This window comes from Lagopus muta, chromosome 6, assembly GCF_023343835.1.
Source record: "Lagopus muta isolate bLagMut1 chromosome 6, bLagMut1 primary, whole genome shotgun sequence".
Taxonomy (NCBI): domain Eukaryota; kingdom Metazoa; phylum Chordata; class Aves; order Galliformes; family Phasianidae; genus Lagopus; species Lagopus muta.
Genome location: NC_064438.1, coordinates 44,015,009 through 44,034,699, shown reverse-complemented (window position 1 = coordinate 44,034,699; position 19,691 = coordinate 44,015,009). Strand labels below are relative to the sequence as shown.

Below are 19,691 nucleotides of genomic sequence, written 5' to 3'. Positions count from 1 at the left end.
TGCATGGACACAATCTACACAAGATTGGAGTTGTTTAGGCTTTTATATCCTTCTCAGGTGTTTTATACCCTCCTCAGGTTTTCATGCACCCTTCCAACTCCTTGGATCATATCTAGTTCCTTCATGCCTCCTGCCTCATCCTACATAACCACAAGACCAACAAGCACTGGAACATTTATCTGCAGCTTTAGCAGGATAAAACATGCACATATGAGAAAGCAAGAACCTTTATCAAGATTTAAAAGCACCACTTTCATGCTTTTGGCTTTGCTCACAGAAATACTTACCAGCTGCTGTAAGAAGAGAGAGCAAATGATCTACCAGAGGTTTTCATTTAAGATGACGTGAAGTGCTTATTCAACTTCAAGAAATGGAAAAACAAACAAACAACAACAGCAACAGAAAAACGACGAACACATGAGGGTGGAATTTAAATACAGTTGCCTAATTTACTCTGAGCTACAGAAGAGATTCAAAATTGCTCCACAATTGTCCAGGCTGTGTCCAGTCATGAGCACTTCATCCAGGCCTCGTCTGGTGCTGAGGCAGCCTGAGGACATAGGAGGGCTGTCCTCACTGACCATAAATGCCAGCTTTTCACCCCATCTTCTACGTTAACCAGCAGAATTCTGCATTTTGGAACCAAGGCGATGAGCACTGCCTGGGTAAAAATTCCTGAGGTGAGGAAAACTCTTCTAGTCTTACTCACGTGGAATGAAAATGGAAGTCCATAGGGCAAAGTACAGTGACTTGTACTGCTTTGTTTGTAAAGCAGCAGTCATAGGTGCTTATCTTGATAAGAAATTATGCCACCGCCTAGGTTACACCCAGTCATGTCATGCATGATCACAGCACTGACAGGGTGCCTGTTCCTTCCTAGGAATTCCATCCAGGTGTAAGTAGGTGAGTGATGTTCTGCCCTCTACACACCCTAGAAATAGTATTGTGCTCCCCCAAAAAAACAATGCTGTGCTCCTGCTGTACAGGTCATTCATGTTACCGCAAGGATTATGCTATTTCACACATGTTTACTGACAGCTGTGAAGTCATTCCATCTCTAGCTTCTCACCAAGCACTTCTCAGGTATGGTGCCTAAAAGAATTATTGTAGTTTAGGTATTCACACAAAGAGAGACTTTTGGAAATGCAAGTATCTCAGTAGGCTAGATCCAGGGAAACTCTGGTTAATTTTACCTCTATCAAGCTACCAAGCATAAACATTTTTGCCTCTACAAATATTTCTGATGGAGAGATACAGACACTGGTTGTTTGTTCCATTTGATTTCTTCAACTCTTAGACCAAGAAGTATTGAGAAGAACCCAACAGGACTAAGCATAACTTCACATGTGTAACTCTTGGCTTAAACAGTATCATTTGGATAACAAGGTCAGTCAGTGTGTGCTGTGCAAGAACACATCATTGCAGCTTCCAGAAGGAATTGTTGGTGAAGTGCTGTCAGCAGCCGTTCCATGTGATGGCAAATGGTATGCACTTGGAGTGCATACCACTTTATCTTGGAGGATCCACACTGCCCACATATTTAATAGCAGTTTGCATTATCAAGGATGCCTGGACAGCTTTGTTCTGCAGCATCCATTCTGACTAAAAGGCTTTGCAATATTTCAGACAAGTTATGGCTGCATTTCTATATTTTCATTACTGCATACCTGACAGCTGTGGTACTATTTCATAACTATGTCTCCACAGTTATCTGGAACCTGCCCTTGATGGTCTGTTTGGTACAGCCAGGAACCTGTAGACACATTTACATTTTACCTGTGCATAGCCTGACTGACAAACACTGATTGAGTAGGGCAGCTGATGAAAACTAATAGTGATAAGCAGCAGAATCAACAATGAAGCATATTCTCTAAGGCTGACAATGACCAATTTATTTGCCATAAATAAAAGTGTGCTAGTTTGTTCCCTGTGATGATGCCCAAGCTCTGAAAACACAGAAGTTACATACTTACACATCCCGATAGATGGCCACGCAGAACCCATAAATCTTTGAACTTGTGAATAAAAACTTGCAGGATTAATTATAATCCTGAATAACATAGTTAAAGTCCCTTGTGATGGGACCCAAATGAAGATCTATACTTCATCCACAGCTTTTCTTCCCATACTTATATACAGACAGTATGAAACTATGGCAAGCAAACGTGTGAGGACCTCTGCTTTTCAGTATCACGTTGGATAGAAAATCTGGAGGATGTGGCAGTTTGATCAAGCAAATGGGTTTTGCTACACTGGCCTGATTGTCCACTCATCTGTAGGAGCCAGGAATTTGCTAGTTAATGGTAAATCAGTTAATGGTAATCAGTTAATGGTAACCACATTGATTATGGGAAAAGAGGTTTGTAGCTTGTTGGTACCGCAGACGAGGCATCAGAAATTTCCCGTGCTTCCAGTTGTTCTCTCTATAACTTGGAACAGTCATTCAAGACTTGCATACAATGTAATCTTCCCACTGGGCAACTGTGCTTGTCCACTACAGTCATCCTTAATGAATTAGAGAATGACATGGCTGCAATGGTTAGTACTGTTTAGGAGAAAGATGGCTTTGAAGTGAAGCTTTCCCTATGTTCTGTGGGTAAGTAGAATAAGATCTGCAGGCTTGTCACCTTCAAACCTTTTATCATCACAAAACTGTGCTTTTGAAAAGCAGCTCAGTGTTACAGAGATGATTCATAATGCTGCAGTATCACTTAGCTGACTTGAAAGAGATGTTAATGTCATCATTTTGATGTTCATTACTAAAGAGTAAGAAACTAAAGGCTGAAAATGCCTTATGTATCCATAGCCTTGTTTTACATTTTTAAAAGACCTGAACTACAGAGTGTTTTTCTTACTATGTTCTAGTTCCATAATACAATGTTTTAATAGAGACTTGATTTTGTATTTTGTATAGAAGGAGGACAGAACAAAATTTAAGCTATTACTATTTTTATTTATTTATTTTGAGTAAGGTTATATACATAAAACCTTGTATCTGAGTTTACAACATAAGCATTCAAACCTATACTACTTCTGTGAATATAAATAATAGAGATAAGTAGTCCCATTCAGTTCAAGGGCAGACAGAGTTCTTAAGCATCTGCTGTACTGTATTTCACCTATGTAAGATTTTGAGAACAAGCTATACACTACACACAAATTTGAGTCAAAAAATGATATGCCAGGGGAGAAAAGCGAATTTAAAGACAAGACAGAAGAAGACATATGCAATATATCACATAGTTTTTATAAATATGTGTGTATGGGACAAGATAAAACCCTTGATAAGAATTCTAATTAGTATTGCAGAACCATACATTATATACATTTGTATTTTACATACAAAATGTAGCTTACCAAAAGCTATAAAAGAATATGAATCCATATATAAAAGTTAACAAGTTTGTGGTGTCCTAATCAAATAATAAATATGCATTTTCTTTTCAATTACTGGAAAGTAAAATCACTAAGCATTCTGAGCAGGTGCAACCTTGGTCTGGAAAATATTACCAAATATTTTCCGCTCCTTTTGGAGGAGGAAACTGCTACTATCAGCACTTGGTTTCAAACTCTCAACAGAAAAATGTCTGAATGCATATATATATATATGTACACAGGAATGCACACACATATATGTATATGAGTACTTAAACACACGTATCTATGCATTCATTTATGGCTGATCACATAAAAATAAACTGCTCTCGGTTAAAGAGAGTTATTTCAAGACTGCTATTTTAATACACTTTAAAATGAATAGCTTAACGTTTAAGAAATAGTATGACTTTTCTATAGTGATTAAATATACAAAAGAAAGTGTGTGAAACAAAGTATATTAAGCAGGTACAGTTTAGGATATAATCTATATGTATTAAAAAATCTGAGAGTATTAACAAATATGCATCTAAATTCAGTCACCTTGAATTCAGAGCCCACAGATCACAGTTGTCCATCTTACAAGTAATCTGTAATATAGACTTATCCCACGAAAGAGTGGTCAGGCACTGGAATGGGCTGCCCAGGGGAGAAGTGGAGTCACTGACCCTGGAGGTGTTCAAGAAATACTTACTTGTTGCACTGAGGGACATGGTTTCGTGGGAAACATCTGTGATGGGTGGATGGTTGGACTGGATGATCTTGGAGGTCTTTTCCAATCCTGGTGATTCTATGACTCTATGCATATATAGAGGAACCATTTAGTTCCTAAAAGATATGCACTTCTGATGGAGAATCAATATTTGGCCTTATATAGTAACTATCAGATGAAAAATTTTCAGTGGAAAAATCAATTTTCCCAGTTTTCAGTTGTGCTTTAGGGACTTTCATCACATTACATGAATGGGAAATTTAGGGGGACATCTTTTTTACTTAGCACAAAGGAGCACCATTCTACAGGTAGAGCTCTTCAGCATTACTGCAGTGTGATGTAATCTTATCTTCACTGAACCTTTGTCTTGTGACAACCATAAGCTTACATTTTCAATTCTAGATCGAAAATTTTGTTGAAAAGAGTCTCTGACATACAATACCATACAGAAAATAAGATCTAGAATTATTTATTTAGACTTTATAGTAAATTTGAATAGATGTGCGGCTTCTTTGTTTATGAATGCTGTAGGTAACTGGAATGCTGAGATATTTATTGCATGAATATATGAACTTAATAGATAGATGCAAGACAAAGAATCAAACTGGAAAGACAAGAGGAAAGCTGCTCTCAAGTGAACGGCCAATAATAAGCAACTGATATTCTGTTAATAGGTGGTAGTAGAATTTTAAGTAAGATGGATTGCCGGACTTTCTTTAAATGTTTTGGGTTTATTGTTATTCGTGAGAGGGCTCTGTTTTAATAACACTGTATGATTTCTCTATTTGTCACTTTTAATAATCTCAACAGGAATGAAGTTTACAAAACCACAGACCAATCAAATCACCAGGACTGAAACAGATTGTTGTAACCCAAAGCTTCATGTACAGTAAGAGAAAGGATGCAATATAAAGCTTCAACTCAGGCAGGTAGTAGCACTAATAGGAAGAAAACAATGGTAATGTTCAGAATCACCTGGAACTATGACAATAACATCCTTGGATCTGCAATTGAAGACAAATGTTGCTGCTATGATAGCAGATACAGGAAGTCTCTGGGGGTGGGAGGAGAATAAGTCCATTTCCCTGGGGTTGTGCAGGTGGGGTGAGAATGCAGAGGGGCGAGAATGCAGTGAAAAAGAGGCAGAGGAAAGATTAGGCAACTGTTGCCTTTGAGAGGGAATGATGACTTTTTCATGGGCTCTCTGAAGTCAGAAAGGGTGCTTAAAAGGCTGCAGAAAGAACCGCACCGGTTTGGCCTGAAATACAAGATTAAATAAGGGATTAACAGTCTGTTTGTCAAATGGGAGGGATTCTGTGAATCTATCTGTGAATCATGATTTTTGCAGAGATATCCTTCATCTACTCCCTCTAATCAAAGATAACACTCCAGAACTCCAGTGAACACTGTGGGCTCACGTCCAATTCAATTCATAATTCTGTCCTGTTAACACTTGCTATCAGAAAGCATTTTTGTCTAACATATGAAGCAAATAAATATCTTATACTGGTGCACTGTCTTCAATCACATAGTTTTTTAAAGAGAAATACAGTCACACAGGGGAACAGTTTTAACTAATTTATTATCCAAAAAATTAGGAAAATACTGCATCTCACTACCTGCTCAAAACAAATGTTTTGATGGGAATATAAGGGCACACTGCAAATCCATGTTGTTCAGAGAACAAGTGGTTAAGTCCAAGTTACACTGCACATGGATTACTGAAAACTCAATTAACTGCTAGTGTGTGGTTCACGTCCCTCACCCACAGCAAGTATTTCACTGGACAATATGAGGTGAGGAGACTTGTGCTTCACATTCTGGGCTTGAATATGAAATAGTGGCAGATCCAACAGAAAAGACAACATTCCATGCAGGAGATAATAGGTAACAATTCTTCCTTCTCTCCCTTTTCAAAGATTATTTAGATTAATTTTTTAGGAGCTATTGAAAATTTCTGATTTATTATTACAGATATTTGTTTTATCAACTGATGTTTCACCATAATATTTTGTACCTGCTGTGTATCATTAGAATCATGTCTAAAAGCTGTTTTTATAATGAAGTTTAATTTTTTCATAATTGTTCAAAATTAATGATAGTCTCTCTCAAATCTTTCATCAAAACAATTTCCTGGGCCTTTTGAAGAGATTTTTTTTTAGCTGTAATGCTGCTTATCTTAAATCATATTATATTATATTATATTCATTATATTATATTATACTGTAATATATTACACTACTCTGAGAGTTGCTCTCCAGTCATCTAGTACAATACCTGAAACTAGTAGAGGTTTTTGATATTTTTCTGAAGAGCTCAGTAGTCCTATTACAAGTTCTTTCCCAACTCCTAGAGATATACCACCAGACTCTGAAATACAGTTCTCTTATTTAGCCATCTCTGCTATTTCAATTAAAAGGTGCATCTTGTCTTTTTAAAAGAGTAGTTTCAGAATCAATAACCATGTAACTTTTGTCAAGGTGAAGGTAAAAATAACCAAGGAATCTCTGCAGTGTTGGTCACTTCATTGATCGCTTTTTTGCTCTATGGCATTTTAACAGACATAATATGCTTAAATATGTAAGTAGAAAAAAAAAGTGGAAATTATATTATTAGTTTTCATTTATGCTTTTCATAAACTGCCCTTCCCTCTTCATTAAGCAGTACTTTCTCTCTCCTTTTTTGTAGGATCTCTTTAAGAACTACAGCTCATACCTTCAAGCTTTGCCTGTTATTCTTCTATTTCCCCCCCCTCATGTTTTTTGCTTCCTTTTTTGGGGGTGGAGAGCAGATGCGTGGCTTCTGCAACTATCAAGATGTACTTGTGGTCTGTGTGCTGACTTAAAAGTTTCAATTTCCTCATCTGGAGTTTTCAGATCATGTTGATTAGCTTTTCCTTCTTAAAGTCCCCGTCTCCAACATGTACAGTCAGTTTTCAAATTCAAATTTCAAATTCAAAAGAATTCACAAATGAGTCTTCTGAAAAGGATTTGGGGTTTAGTTACACTGCCGTCAGTATTACTCAGAGGTTTAATGGTTTTAATGACAAATTTGAAAATAATTTAAATTATGAGTGAGGATTATGACCCCAAAACCAATTTTTTTCTATTAACCAGAAATTCTACCCCTATCTAGCTTAAGCATTTATGCAGATCAGAAATTGAAACAACCTTCTACTTCTAACAGGTAGTTTTGCATTTTTAAATAGTGTTCATTAATTTTTCTTTTCCACATCAGAAAGCAAATAATGTAACATTTTAAATTATTTCTCTTTTACAAGCATTCTTAACAATTAAAATTTTTAAACTGTTGCTAGGAAAAGTAGATGTGTCGTAATTGAAGAAAAAAACAAGTGAATTTTCAGTGAAGAAATGAACGCTAACTGAAGGACTTAAGTTTAAACATAGAAATACAGTCTGATGCTGAGGTATAACCCTAGAATCAGTGATATATCTTCATCACTTATCATTCACTCTTTAAAGAAAGAATCCATTTCCTGACAAAGCTGTACCACTTCCGTTAAAAGAAAGATTGGGCTTGGATGCTTAGCATAACTTCTCCTTTCATGGTATGACATTAAGTGGTTTTACATAAAACTCTTGGCCAGAGCAGTTTCATACAAAAATGCTTTAAACAGCAAATTTACCTACTCTGTCTACTTTTTGACAGTTAGCAAGCACAAAAGCTCAACTGCAGATTTAGAACAACAACAACAGAGCTCTTAAATGCAGATAAAACTACAAATTAGTACCATATTAGAATTTCACCCAAAGTCTGTTTTATTTTATGGCTGTCTTTCATGAGGAGTCCTTCCTTAAATTTATATTTTGCTTTCCAAAATTTGATCGTCTTTTTCCCTTGCTCTGCAAATATTCTCAGCGGGCTGATTAAAGGAAACGCTCCATATCCAGCTTTCCAACACTTGTACTTTGAAAATAGCATCTACACCTGTAACAATTCAATGACCACAAGAAAGTGCTATATGCCTTCTTAGCATCATATAAGCTACTGTTTTTGTATGCAGCTCCACTTCAGAAAATAAATAAATCAAGCACCTTGATATTACAAAGCAGTGACACCCTGGAAGTAGGCAGATACAGCACTCATTTTCTTCTCTCTTTCTCTCTCATTTTGTCTCAGAAGACTGTATACTGAGCACTTCAATTGCACCTCAGCTCTCAAAGCTGCTTGGCATATAACCTCTTTTAGAACCAAAGAGGAAATGTTGTGACATTTTTAAAAAACTGTTCAATTATATCTTCGTGTGATGTGGGTATTTCCCACAACATTTTTTTCCTTTCTCCTTTTGAAAATAGGAATGGCAAGTGAATATACATATTTTTTGAACAGTTGTGCTGTGGGGTAGGGAAGGGACATCTATCTTTAGAACTCTATTACTCCATGTTCCCAAACTCGCAGCACATGCTCAGCCCAAACACTGAACTGCTGGTTGATCGATCTGTCAGGTTGCTCTTGTACACAAGAATATCAACTTGGCTTGAAAATACTGTGTAAAAAAAAAATACATCTACACTACACTTCTCATTACATTGTAGTATTTAATTGTCTTTACATCAAATATTTCTTTGCCTCTTCACATTGGAGAAGTAATGTATTGAACACAGTTATGCCAAGTAGTATTTTTTGTTGCACACACCTGAATGGTTATTTAAAATGCAAATAACATTTTCAGTCAGTTAAATTGCACTCAGAGCAGCATTTCTAAAAGCACAGTTTACATAGCAAAGGTGGTTTTACTTCTTCAGACTACAAAGAAATCTGTTATAGACCATTCTGTATTCCCTGTGGGTCTATAGCCCATCACTGTTTCCGTACTTTCACATGCCTGCTTCAGCTGCAGGCTCAAGCCAATTTCCTCCCTCATCTGACTGACTCTCTATGCTAGTGATTTTAATGGAACAAAGGTAGAATCTGAGGGCTGGCACACAACTGCCCACACTTCTGACTGCTGGCATGGCACAGTTGGGCCCCTGACTAGTACTCCCTGAGTCAACGTCCTCATACAAGCTGGAGGCCAGCATGGCTCAGTAACTTTACAATCTGTCTAAATCCAGCAGGCAGTATGGAAAAGGCCACCCTGTTTTCACAGGTAAATAATTTAGCTGTATACATGCAGACTATGCCATGCTATGTCATGCCACTTGCACTTGACACCTGGATAACAAATCCTGCTCTACTTCATTTACTGGTATGGATAGAGTCTGTACATTTCCTGTAAATCCTATTTACCCTTAAGGGTAAAAAACTGTATCCTTTTACAAATAGCCATAAAATCATGTGATGCTGCTTCAAAGACAAAAGGGATGGTATTAATTAAACTAGGCTGCTATGCCTGGACCATTTGACTGAAAGTACGTCTACCCTTAAATTGAGCACTGACCAAGTTTTATTATCTCTTACTCCTAAAAGTTCAGTTCAAATGAAATCTCATGCATACTCTTCTACTTCTAGAATAGATGAGAGGTTTTGTATTTCAGTGTCAACATAGTCCTTCTGTCATAACGTATGCCAAGAGGTGGGTTTGTTTCCAAGCATTCACTTGGGAAGTTTTGCTCTTTTTGTGAAAATGGGAGAATCCTATTGCAAAAAATATATTTTAACATGGGAGATACTATTACATAAAAATCTCCATGTGTTAATATTTGGCTTTGCTTTTGCCAAAGTGCACACAAATCAGTGTCTCTCAGTGACAACAACAAACTTTCAGCTCATGCAGTATTTTTTTCCAAGCCCAGACAGAGCATATAGAGCAAGCTGTGTGTTTTGCTATAAGCACAGTCTGCAGCTATCATAATGGATCACTAACCTTGGTTAGATTTGTTAGGGTTATCACCTCACTAGTTAAAGTTGCTATACCATTTAACCTGACATTTAAAGGGAAAAAAGGGAATATCTCAGCATGAGGAAAGTAAGCAGATAAAATCTGTAAAGCTATGAACGTCTGAAACTATTTGCAACTACTGAATTCATTGCCAGCTCTGCTGGTGCTTCGTGCAAAGAACAGAGGGGAGTCAGGTTTCAGTCTCTCTGCCGAGGTTTCCAGGGGCCCTCCGAAGCACAGAGCTGCCGGAGGACACTGCGCCAGTCCTTAAGATGTGAGCTGGGACAAAGAATAATCAGCAGTTGTTACTCCTCCTTGAGAAGTAGGCACCCCACTACAAGGACCCACTAGTTACAAAGATGCAAAAAATGTAACAATTAACTTCATCCATTTATTTTGCATCTTCATTATTTTCTCTGCTGCAGGGGAAATGATGATGAAACATTTGCTACCTCTGCAGTAGAGATACGGCAGTGTAATTTTTGACATTAAGTGACAGAAGTTAGCAAACTGATGTATTTTTGGTCTGAAAACACACACACACACAAACCCACAACAACATGAAAAAAAGCCCACCTAAAATTAAAATCAAGACATGGTGTTTAAAGACTGCTGAAGTAGAAAGATAGTGGAAATCTCTGATCAACTTCAAATAGCTCAACTCAGTGTCCCCTCAGGCAGTGTATAGCTACGTACGAACACCCAACAGTTAGATATCTGCGTATACAAACACACACCAAGAAATATGTGATACTGGAACGTGAAGGAAGGATCAGCAGAAGACATTCTACTTCACCGATGACTGCTGTACCGGAATTAAGACTTCACGTGTGAATGCTGCTGTGACACGGTGTTACAAACTCGTACCTTTGTCTAAGGCCGAGAAACAGCACTGACACCGAACAAGTGAGCGCAGACGCACAGCCCCGCTCGGTGTGCCGGGGCCACTCCCGCCCCGCTCCTTCCCGCCTCCTCCCACCCCCTTAGCGCCGTACGCGCTCCCACGCCGTGAGGCCGAGGCATTCCGCGCCGTGTACGCGCGCGCCGTGCGCTGCCGTGCCGGGACGTACCGGCGTGCCGGGCGGGCGGCTGCTCTCCCGCTGCCTCAGCTCAAGGAGGTGGGCAGCGCGACCTGACTCCATCCGAGCCGTGCCGGGCCGTGCCGTGTGGGCCCGCACACGCCTTTCCTGAGGGGAGGCCCGCAGCCCATCCCCCCCCGGGAACCACCCCCCTCCGCCGTTTCTTCCTGCCCCTGCCTTCGCTGCCCGGTCGTTGCCGCCAGGAGGCTGCCTCCCTTTCCCCCACGCACGACGGGGCGCCGCTCGGATCCCCCCGCCGCCATTACGAGTGGGAAGGCGTCCAACCTCCCCCCCCTCCCAATACGATGGAACCGGCCCGCAGTACAGAGAGATGGCAGATGATTGGCAATCCCAGACACCAATCAGCGCGCTCCTTTTTTTCTCTAGGCGATGCAACGCCCGCCCTCAGGCGGGTTGGGGGATGTAGGCGAGGCGGGAGGGAATGTTTACAAACAAGATTAGGGAGTAGAGCGATGGCGGGGTGGGGAACGAGGAGGCGGAGCCGGCGATTGGCGCAGCCGTTGGGCCAATCAGAGAGGGCGCCGCTCGGCGGAAGGGCGGGGGGCGGTGCGCGGAACGATCTCTGCCCAACAGCCGCGGGCGCTCTCGAGCGCTCGCGCCAATGAGGGCTGGGCGGGCAGGAATGGGGCGCTGAGAGGAGCGGCCACGGCGCTCGCTTAGCCCTCCACCCCGTACGGTTCAGCCTATCCCGGGCGGTCTCGGCTCGGCTCGGCTCCCTGCCGCTGGGCGGCTGGAGCAGGGGGGAGGGGAGCCGCAAGGACATGGGCCGGCTCTGAAGGCCGAGGGAGGGCAGCCTACGTGTGTGCCGCCCCGTATTTTACTAACTGCTTGCTGTCGGGTTTATTTATTTCTTTTTCTTCGCGCGCCCCCCCCTTCCCCCTTCCCCACCTCAAGGCGGAGGGAGAACAGTCCCCTCCCTTCCCTCCCTCGCCGTGCGCCTATGGCTCCCGCTCCTCGCAGCGTCCCCGGGAAATAAAATCCGCCCGGGGCTGGGTGCCGCCCCCCGCCTCCACGCACACACCCGCGGGGAGCGGCCGAGGCGGGGGAGCGCCCTCCCGGGAGAACATGGAGGGCCCCTCGGGCTCGGCGCAGGGCAGCGAGCGGCCGCTGCTTACCGTCACGCACGAGCTGAAGAACGGTGAGCGGCGGGGGTATGGCGGCGGGGCCGGGCCGAGGTGGAGGGGGGGAAGCCGAGGGGGGGCTGTGTGTATGGATGGGGGGAGGGATGGCAGCGGGGTATTTCTGAAGAAGTGTTTGGGCCACACTTCTGCGCTTCGGACTCTCCTGTCCCACTTCCCCGCGGGTCCTGCGCGCTTTTGAAGGAGATAAAGGTTCGCAGATAAGGGTCGCGATTTCCCTTAATCGCCTTTTTGACTTTTATGGCAATGTCAGCGTGGAGGGGAGGCTGCCCACTGCAGCCCTTAGCGAGGTAGTTTCGGTGACAGCTCGGTGGGAGGCCGGGATGCGGCGAGCGGGGCGCGCAGCCCTCGGCCCGGCCCGGCCCCGCGCGGCCCTTCGTGCGGCCCCGAGCTGCAGCCCCGCACGTGGCCGTGGCCGTGTCCGACCCCGCGGGGACCTGGTGCTGCGGGAGATCTCGGGAAATGTATTTTTAATTGCGGCTCTGTGCCTCTCTGAAGTTTCCAGGCAACTTGAACGTTACGGTAAATACAGGACTTGCTGTTAATTCGGAAGTGTGTGTAGCACATAGTCGGGATACGTATTCTCTGTGTTTATTAACAGTATTTAACGCAGCTATTAACCCACGACCTTCATTCCTTTCACTTTTTTTTTTTCTTTTTCTTTTTTTTCTGTAAGTAAAAGCAACTATAGGATGCTGTTCACCCTAAAAGTTTGAGCAAAGCATCCCCGCGGCTCACGTAGCTGGCATCTTGTGCTGCACCGCTTGGGAACGGCAGGTGGTATTGCTGAAGTCCCCTCGGTACTGCTCAGCTTCCCGTCCCGGTGTCGCACTGGTCCAGGGGCTCTGTAGATGTACCCCAGTGGAGCATAGCTATCACTGCAGCGTAAAAAAAAAAAAAAAAAAAAAAAAAAAAAAAAAGCTCTTCCTGCAGAAACCGAAGAAGCTGTGGTTTCCTTCTTTGAAGAACAACAGCAACAACAAAAAAAGAAATGGTGGAATACATATTTGTCTTATTAGGTATTGCTAGATTTCAGTATGTGGGAGAGAAAGAAGTAGGGGAAAAGGACGTGGATTGTGATTGTTCCATGTTGGACTCCAGTTCTGTGAAGATTTCTTTTATAGACATTGAGACAGCACATATCCCTGCAAGACAGTAATTTAGAGGTACTTTGAAAAATAAATGTGTTCAGTGACACTAGATAAAATGTTGTCTAACAGCATAATACACAGTTGGTTTGATCTTGATTTTTAAGCTTTATGGAATCAGGAAGCACTGGTATTTTAATTAATTTTAAATAAGAAAAGACCAGGCTTGTTTGTCTTTTTGTAAGCTTTTGAAACGTAGTTTCATGGGAGTCAGTTGCTTTCCCTCTCCATATTAAGTATCTAGAAAACTCTGCTTTTTGAAAAATGCTTTCTAGCAATGGCTCGTCTATTTCAGGAACATTAGGGTGGAGGAGGGAGCTGCTCTGTCATGTACTCCTGGGAGACTCCTACTCTTGAAGATGTCAATAGTGTCATTGCTATGCATGGCATAGCAAGAGATTGTCTCAGAACTTGTATCTGCGCAATGCATGAAGATGTGATAATTTGGTGAGAAAAATTGCCCTCAGCTCTTTTGCATAGAAAGGTATAATTTATACATATACATAAGGATACTTTGGATGCTTTTCTTAGCTTTTTGCCCTCGATCTGGCTGTGTGGGTGCTTAGCTGCTGCCTGGGGTCAACCCACCAGAGTTATAAAACGCACGGCATGATTATTTTCACTTCAGTTTGGGAAAGAGGGCAAGGGCATTCCTCAAAGCAGGAATTGTAGCTGTAAGAATCTTTGCTGCTTTAAAACACTGAGGTTGTGTACCATGAATATCTTCTTAACGTGTGATTTGTTTAGATTCTGGATTCCCTTCCTCTTTGTGTTTCCTTTGATGTTTCTAGCTCTGTGACTAATTGAATGATTTAGAGAGTATCAGAAGTAGTTGGCAGATGAAAAAGAGGTCAGTTTCCACCATGCTTCGGAAGTGTGTATTATTGTGGTGGAAATTAGTGGCTTCTTTGAGAAGGGAGTGCCTTCTTTTCATGTTGTGGAAGTTGTTGCATGAACCTCTTGATAACAGTAGCTCATTCAAAGTAGAAAGAATTGTGTATTCAAATCAGCATAGTGCAGGTGAACCTCTAGTTGTGCTTTGCAATTACTTGGGTCATGTAATTACTCAAAAAACATGAAGTTGGTTACAGACTGACATCAACTGCAGTCAGGTGAGTTAAGTAAACGTACTATAGAACTTTGGTGTAAGATGAAACAAATTGAGAATAAAACAGGTGATTGCTTTTTACCTTCAAGCCAGTATTGTAGTATATGCACAAATTTGTGATATTGTGGAAAATGCACAACTGGAGGACATGTAGTATTATCTCTACACTGCAGAGGTTCTACTTAGTATCAAGCAACAGTCACTTGTGAGCCTTATATATCATGGCTTGACTTCTTTTAAACTTTCAGTTTGAAATTATAATTCTGTCTTTTGACATCTGGGGTCAATCTTAACTTTATATTCTGTGTTCTTAGGGCACTGAAACTAATTCTCCATTGCTTCAGCAAAAAGCAGTTGCAGAAAATAACATCACTTCATAGATGGGCTCTGTGATAGGGAAGGAACTGTGGCAGTCGATTGCCTGTGAGATGCTGTGTTCTTTGTTAGATTGCAATGCTTGGGCACTGCTCTGTGCATTTATGTTTAATTCTAATGATGCATAGAATCAGACTTTTCCCTACTACTAATCAAACTGTATGTGTGCATGTACTCTGACTGTTACTTTTGGTTGGCTGTTTTGTAGGCACAGCAGTGACTTTTAGAACAGATTTGAATTAATGTTGATTGTTTTTTTTTTTTCCTCTTGTATTTGGCAACCAATTCTTTTTTGTTTTGAAGAGATTGTTACACAAACCAACAGAAACAGCCATCCGAGAATAGTTGCCATCTCCTTTCCCTTATATTGGGAAGGAAGTGAGCTTCTGGGGGAAGTGGAATCCCCTTCTCTTGACAGGAAGGGAAAAAAACATAGCAAAGATCAACTGATTGCAAGTGGTGACTGTCTTTGACTCTCTCTGCAGCTCTCCAGCAGTGGAAATACTAAGAGAATGAGTTTTTCAGGATGATCCATTTCTTGTATCTTGTAAAGGGAGGGGCTATATTCTTAAAGGCTAACCTTAGAGTTGTCAGAATTTTGCATCTCTTCTGGAGACCTAAGAAGCTTTGTATTATTTACAGTGGAGAAAGTATTATAATTACCTGTTAACATTTTTTGTTCCCTCGTAGTGCCAGGGATCTGCACAATGACAAATGTAAAGCCTATCAGAGAACAATTTACATGGGGAAGGATATGGGCAGAGGAAAGAGCTGTGACATAGAAAGGCAAGAAGGAGATATGCTGCCAACAGATTTTATTTTCTTCTTGTTTTCTTCTTTCATAAATCTTGATTTTTTTGGTGGAACAAAAATAAAGGTTAAAGGATTCTGAACCTCCGTTGCATGTGTCTAGCTTGGAGGTTGCCCATCTCACTACTGTACTGCCTGGTGTGAGGCAAAAATGAGCAAAGCTGGGATCTTAAGGCAAGCTAGTGAGAGATAGGCAATAGAAGTGTTTGGTTTGTTTTAAGCCATTGTTCTTTTCCTTTTAGCTAATCTGGGGATACTGGATTCATTGTATTGTCACAAACTTTGGACTTGTGTTAGTTTGTACTTGCAAGGGAAGAGGAGAGTGAAGCCCACAAGTAACTTAGCAAAGGGCTGCAGAGTTCTGGAGGCAGAACAATTTGGAATTTCCACTTGAGTCTAATAGTTTCACACCAAATTGTAAGCTATGAAAGGGTTAAAACAGTTTGAAGGATTTAATATGACAAATTCTTATTTGAAGAAGAATGAATTTACATGTAGCTGTAAGGTAGCTTATTGCTTTGTAAGGAGGGATTCCTGTGCCTAAAAAAGGAGATGAAATCATGAGTTAAATAGAGAATTAAATAGAGAATTCAGCCTTTGCTATTGTGCTACACCTGGCACCTCTGCATCACTATTTCTTAATTATTTTTAGAAGAAAACATTCTTATGGAAGCTTTTTAAATGATACAAAAGCTGTTTCTTATGGAATTAATAATCATACTTTGTGTATAATGTTTAGATATCAAGAGATATTAATAATTAAATATTTCAAAACTCTACTGTAGTAGAGTACTCTACTTCAGTCCTTTCCTAGAGAACTAAAATATATCTGTGCTGGTCTTGCTGTGGGAGATACAAGGGCAGCCTTTAATACCTCAATACCACTCAGATCTGTGAATTTTACTCTTATTTAAGAAGCAGTTCAGAAAGCATTTGACAGAGTTGATTAAACTTAAGTGAGAGCCTGTATATCTTAGGGTGTGATTTGCAGCTCTTGGTGTAAATATTCCTGTTGGATCTCCTTCATTGTTTGGTGTCGTTTGTTTTTCTGGTAAACGTAAATTTGTGTCTTTATGCATTTGTAACCTTATGCAATGATGAGGTGCAAACTCTTCTAAGATCCCTTTGCTTCTGACACCTTCTGTACGTAGGCAGATGGCCTGCTTCGTGGAGGCTTTACACTACAGTCATTGCTTTGGTTTTGGTTTGGGATGTGTTGGGACTATTGACGTTCATAAGTATTTTATGCTGGTTTGAACAGTTGGTCATGAAATTTCACCTGAAAGAGGATTGTTCTGAAGATAATTCTTCAGTTTGCCTATCTTTTGTCTTGTAAGCCAATATGTAAACACCTTCCCCAAAACTTCAGTTACTCTCTTGTTAACCTGTGTTATTACTTTAACACTGTATCAAGAATTCTCACTTCAGTCATGGGCTGTGTTGAGTGTTTTTGTTTGTTTTGATAAAATGGTATGCTGATCTCTGTTGAAAGAGAAGGCCAAATTTCATTCATACCTTGTTCTTGGTTATCATCTCTGGTTTAAAAAGGCGTGCACCGTGTTTAGATATCTCTTACTCGGATCTGGCTGTTTCAACTCTGGTATTTGTTAATGAATAAAGTTCTTATAATTGTGTTACCTATATTTTTCTTAGCTGTTACGTGGTGTATACTGTTATTGCACGTTGAGCTTGCTAACCATGGGATGCTTTTGGGCTGAATCTTGGTGACCTCATAGTGATTCATCCTACAGTAATGACAGACCTCATAGCAAAATCACTTCTGTAATAGCTTCTGCTGATGAATGCAAATGGATTTTAACATGGAACATTTTCCAACTCAGACTACTGTGTGTTTGGATCATTAATCTCTGTTATTAATGCGTTGTTTTTTTTTTTTTTTCCCCACTTCTGATATACAGATGACAACTTTGGGGTATTGCTCTACAGCTTCAATCCATGCTAATAATGGCAGTGATTGTTTTCTGTTGCCTTTCCCACAGTATTTCGTACTTCTGAATTTCCACATTCTGTATTATACTTAGCTAATACTTCAGAAGATTTTTGTCCTCTTTGGCTGTGCAAAGCTTTGGTTTCCAGGCCTACTGGACTACGATTAACAACTTTCAAAACCTGAATATTTTTCAGCTCAGATGATCTCTTTCTTAAACACCTAATGTTACAGAGGATGAATGGTTGTCCCCACAGTTAGCTCAGTTGTGATTCTAGAGTTCAGAGTAGCATGAATTGCAATTTTCCTCCTTCACTTTGGGTCCAAACTGTGGCTGTATTTTATTTTTGCTTTTTTTAATCACCTCAAGAACTACCTATATTTTTCATAGCTGTTATTTGAGAATTTGATTTTAAGTTTGTAAGATGGTTCCTTGTACTGATTAGATGGAACTTTTGTTCAGTGGCCTGACAATTATTAGCTGGTGATAGTCTTTCAGATTGAAAGGATTGTGGGATGTTTTTTTTACTTGTCTTCACAATAGATCTCAGTTGCTGAAATGAGTTACAATCCAAGGTGTAATTTCAAACATGTATACAACAGAAAACTAATACAGCATCCTGGATGTGTTTTCATCAGTGTCTAATGAATAGCAGTTGTGTAGTTTTGGTTATGTGCTGTGTTGTTTGTTGGTTTTCTTTTTTTTTTTTTTTTTTTTTCTCCCCTCCTCCTCCTGTAAATAGCTTGCAAGTTTTGCTTAATCTCAAGGAAAAGGAGTCCGAGTTCACTGAGTAAGGAAGTAGTCATTCTGCTCCAGTATCTTGTGCAGTTCTCAGTTCACAGTGAGCCATCTCAAAGTTCAAGTGTAATGCAGGTGATGGTGTCAATTCCTTTGTCATCTGGAGATATTCCATCAAGTAGAAGCATTTTGTCCTGATTGCCAGAATCAAGTAGGCTGCTCTGCTTCTTGGGAGCTGAGAACAACAATACATGCTGCTTTATGCTTTTGGTGTCTCTGCATGTGGAGGTTTGTTTTCACAGTGCAAGTCTTTCTAGACATTTGCTTTCATCAAAGGTGATAATTGAGACCAATACCATTGTTTCCTCTTTGTTTTCATGGATGGCCTTTGCCTGGCCTTTCCTTTTAGTCAGTTTCCTTGTTTCTGGATTGGTCTGCTGTATTTTGTCATCACCTCAGCTCTATGTTCTCCTTGCTGTGTTGGCCCAACGCTGATGCTGTGGATTATGTACTGTAGGAAATGTGCAAATATGGACTTTTTCTAATTGGGTACCTATGCAGTTTGCTTGTTTCCCTGAATGAATTGTGAACTTACTATGTGTGTGTTTTCTGTTGATGTGTTCATGTCATTTGTACTGCTGTGCTAAGTGTAGCTTCACGTAGTTTGTTGAGAAACCACTGTCCTACTGACTTGGGCAGTACTTCCTTCATTTCCAAGTTCGATACCCTTCTTTTGTGCTGTTGTGCTAGTGAAGAAAAAGGGCATGGAGAAATAATTGTTTTCAAAGCTGCTTTTCTTGTACTTACCTCTTAAATTGAGCTGCGTTTGCAGCTACTATGTCTGAATGGCGTCATTGCATACGCTGAGATGCTGTGATACTGCGGCTGGAAGGAGCCTCACTGATGACTGTACATCCTGTTGCACCCCTGTCCTTGTATGGGTTGCACAGGTAGTTGTTGGGTCATGTTCTGTTAGTAATGTTAGCGTGCCAATGACTTGGGGATGGGAGAGGTTTCTCACTGTTCTGTCATAGATTGTGAAGGCCTTCTTGTCACTGCCCTTTAAGGACTCTTGGACTCTTTGGAACAGTTATCTTTGAATTGCTGAAAGCAGTTCTGTAAAGTCTTCAGCAGTGGACACTTGGGTTCTTTAGGAGTGGCTGGTGAAGGTAAGAACTGATCTTTGGGAGTAGTGCTCCTCAAAGCAATCCAAGGAGATGTCATGTAGCAGTTGTAGTTTTGGAGGAAGCCACACCATATCTCATTGTCAAAAAGTGCTGCTGCTGCTACTTTCAGGAAATGGTGATAAAGAGCTGTTCTAGTGGTGTCATTGGAAAGAATGGCATGGGCACTCACTGGCTCTTCAGCTTGCATTTTTTGGGTAATGACTTTAGA

General features: G+C 40.8%; 2 protein-coding genes across 6 annotated transcripts in view; one reads left to right on the top strand and one right to left on the bottom strand.

Annotated features, from left to right (window-relative positions):
• The window catches only part of DGLUCY (D-glutamate cyclase), a 39,488-nt gene extending 28,379 nt beyond the window's left edge, over window positions 1-11,109 (bottom strand). Inside the window, exon 1 of one of the 4 annotated variants that reach the window (XR_007377980.1) lies at window positions 11,000-11,109. Coding sequence is in view for 2 of the 4 variants with exons in the window: in XM_048950102.1 (XP_048806059.1) it covers window positions 11,000-11,071 (72 nt within the window). In the remaining 2 variants the exon portion in view is untranslated. Of the gene's footprint in view, window positions 1-287; window positions 751-10,999 lie in introns of those variants that run through there. The other 3 variants (XM_048950102.1, XM_048950103.1, XM_048950104.1) reach the window with 3 other exon arrangements.
• Window positions 1-19,691, top strand: part of RPS6KA5 (ribosomal protein S6 kinase A5) — a 126,252-nt gene that overhangs the window by 47,553 nt on the left and 59,008 nt on the right. Inside the window, exon 1 of one of the 2 annotated variants that reach the window (XM_048950097.1) lies at window positions 11,651-12,167. The exons of the other annotated variant lie outside the window; for it this stretch is intronic. Within the exon in view, the coding sequence (XP_048806054.1) occupies window positions 12,095-12,167 (73 nt within the window). The 5' untranslated portion in view covers window positions 11,651-12,094. Of the gene's footprint in view, window positions 1-11,650; window positions 12,168-19,691 lie in introns of those variants that run through there. 2 annotated transcript variants of the gene reach the window in all.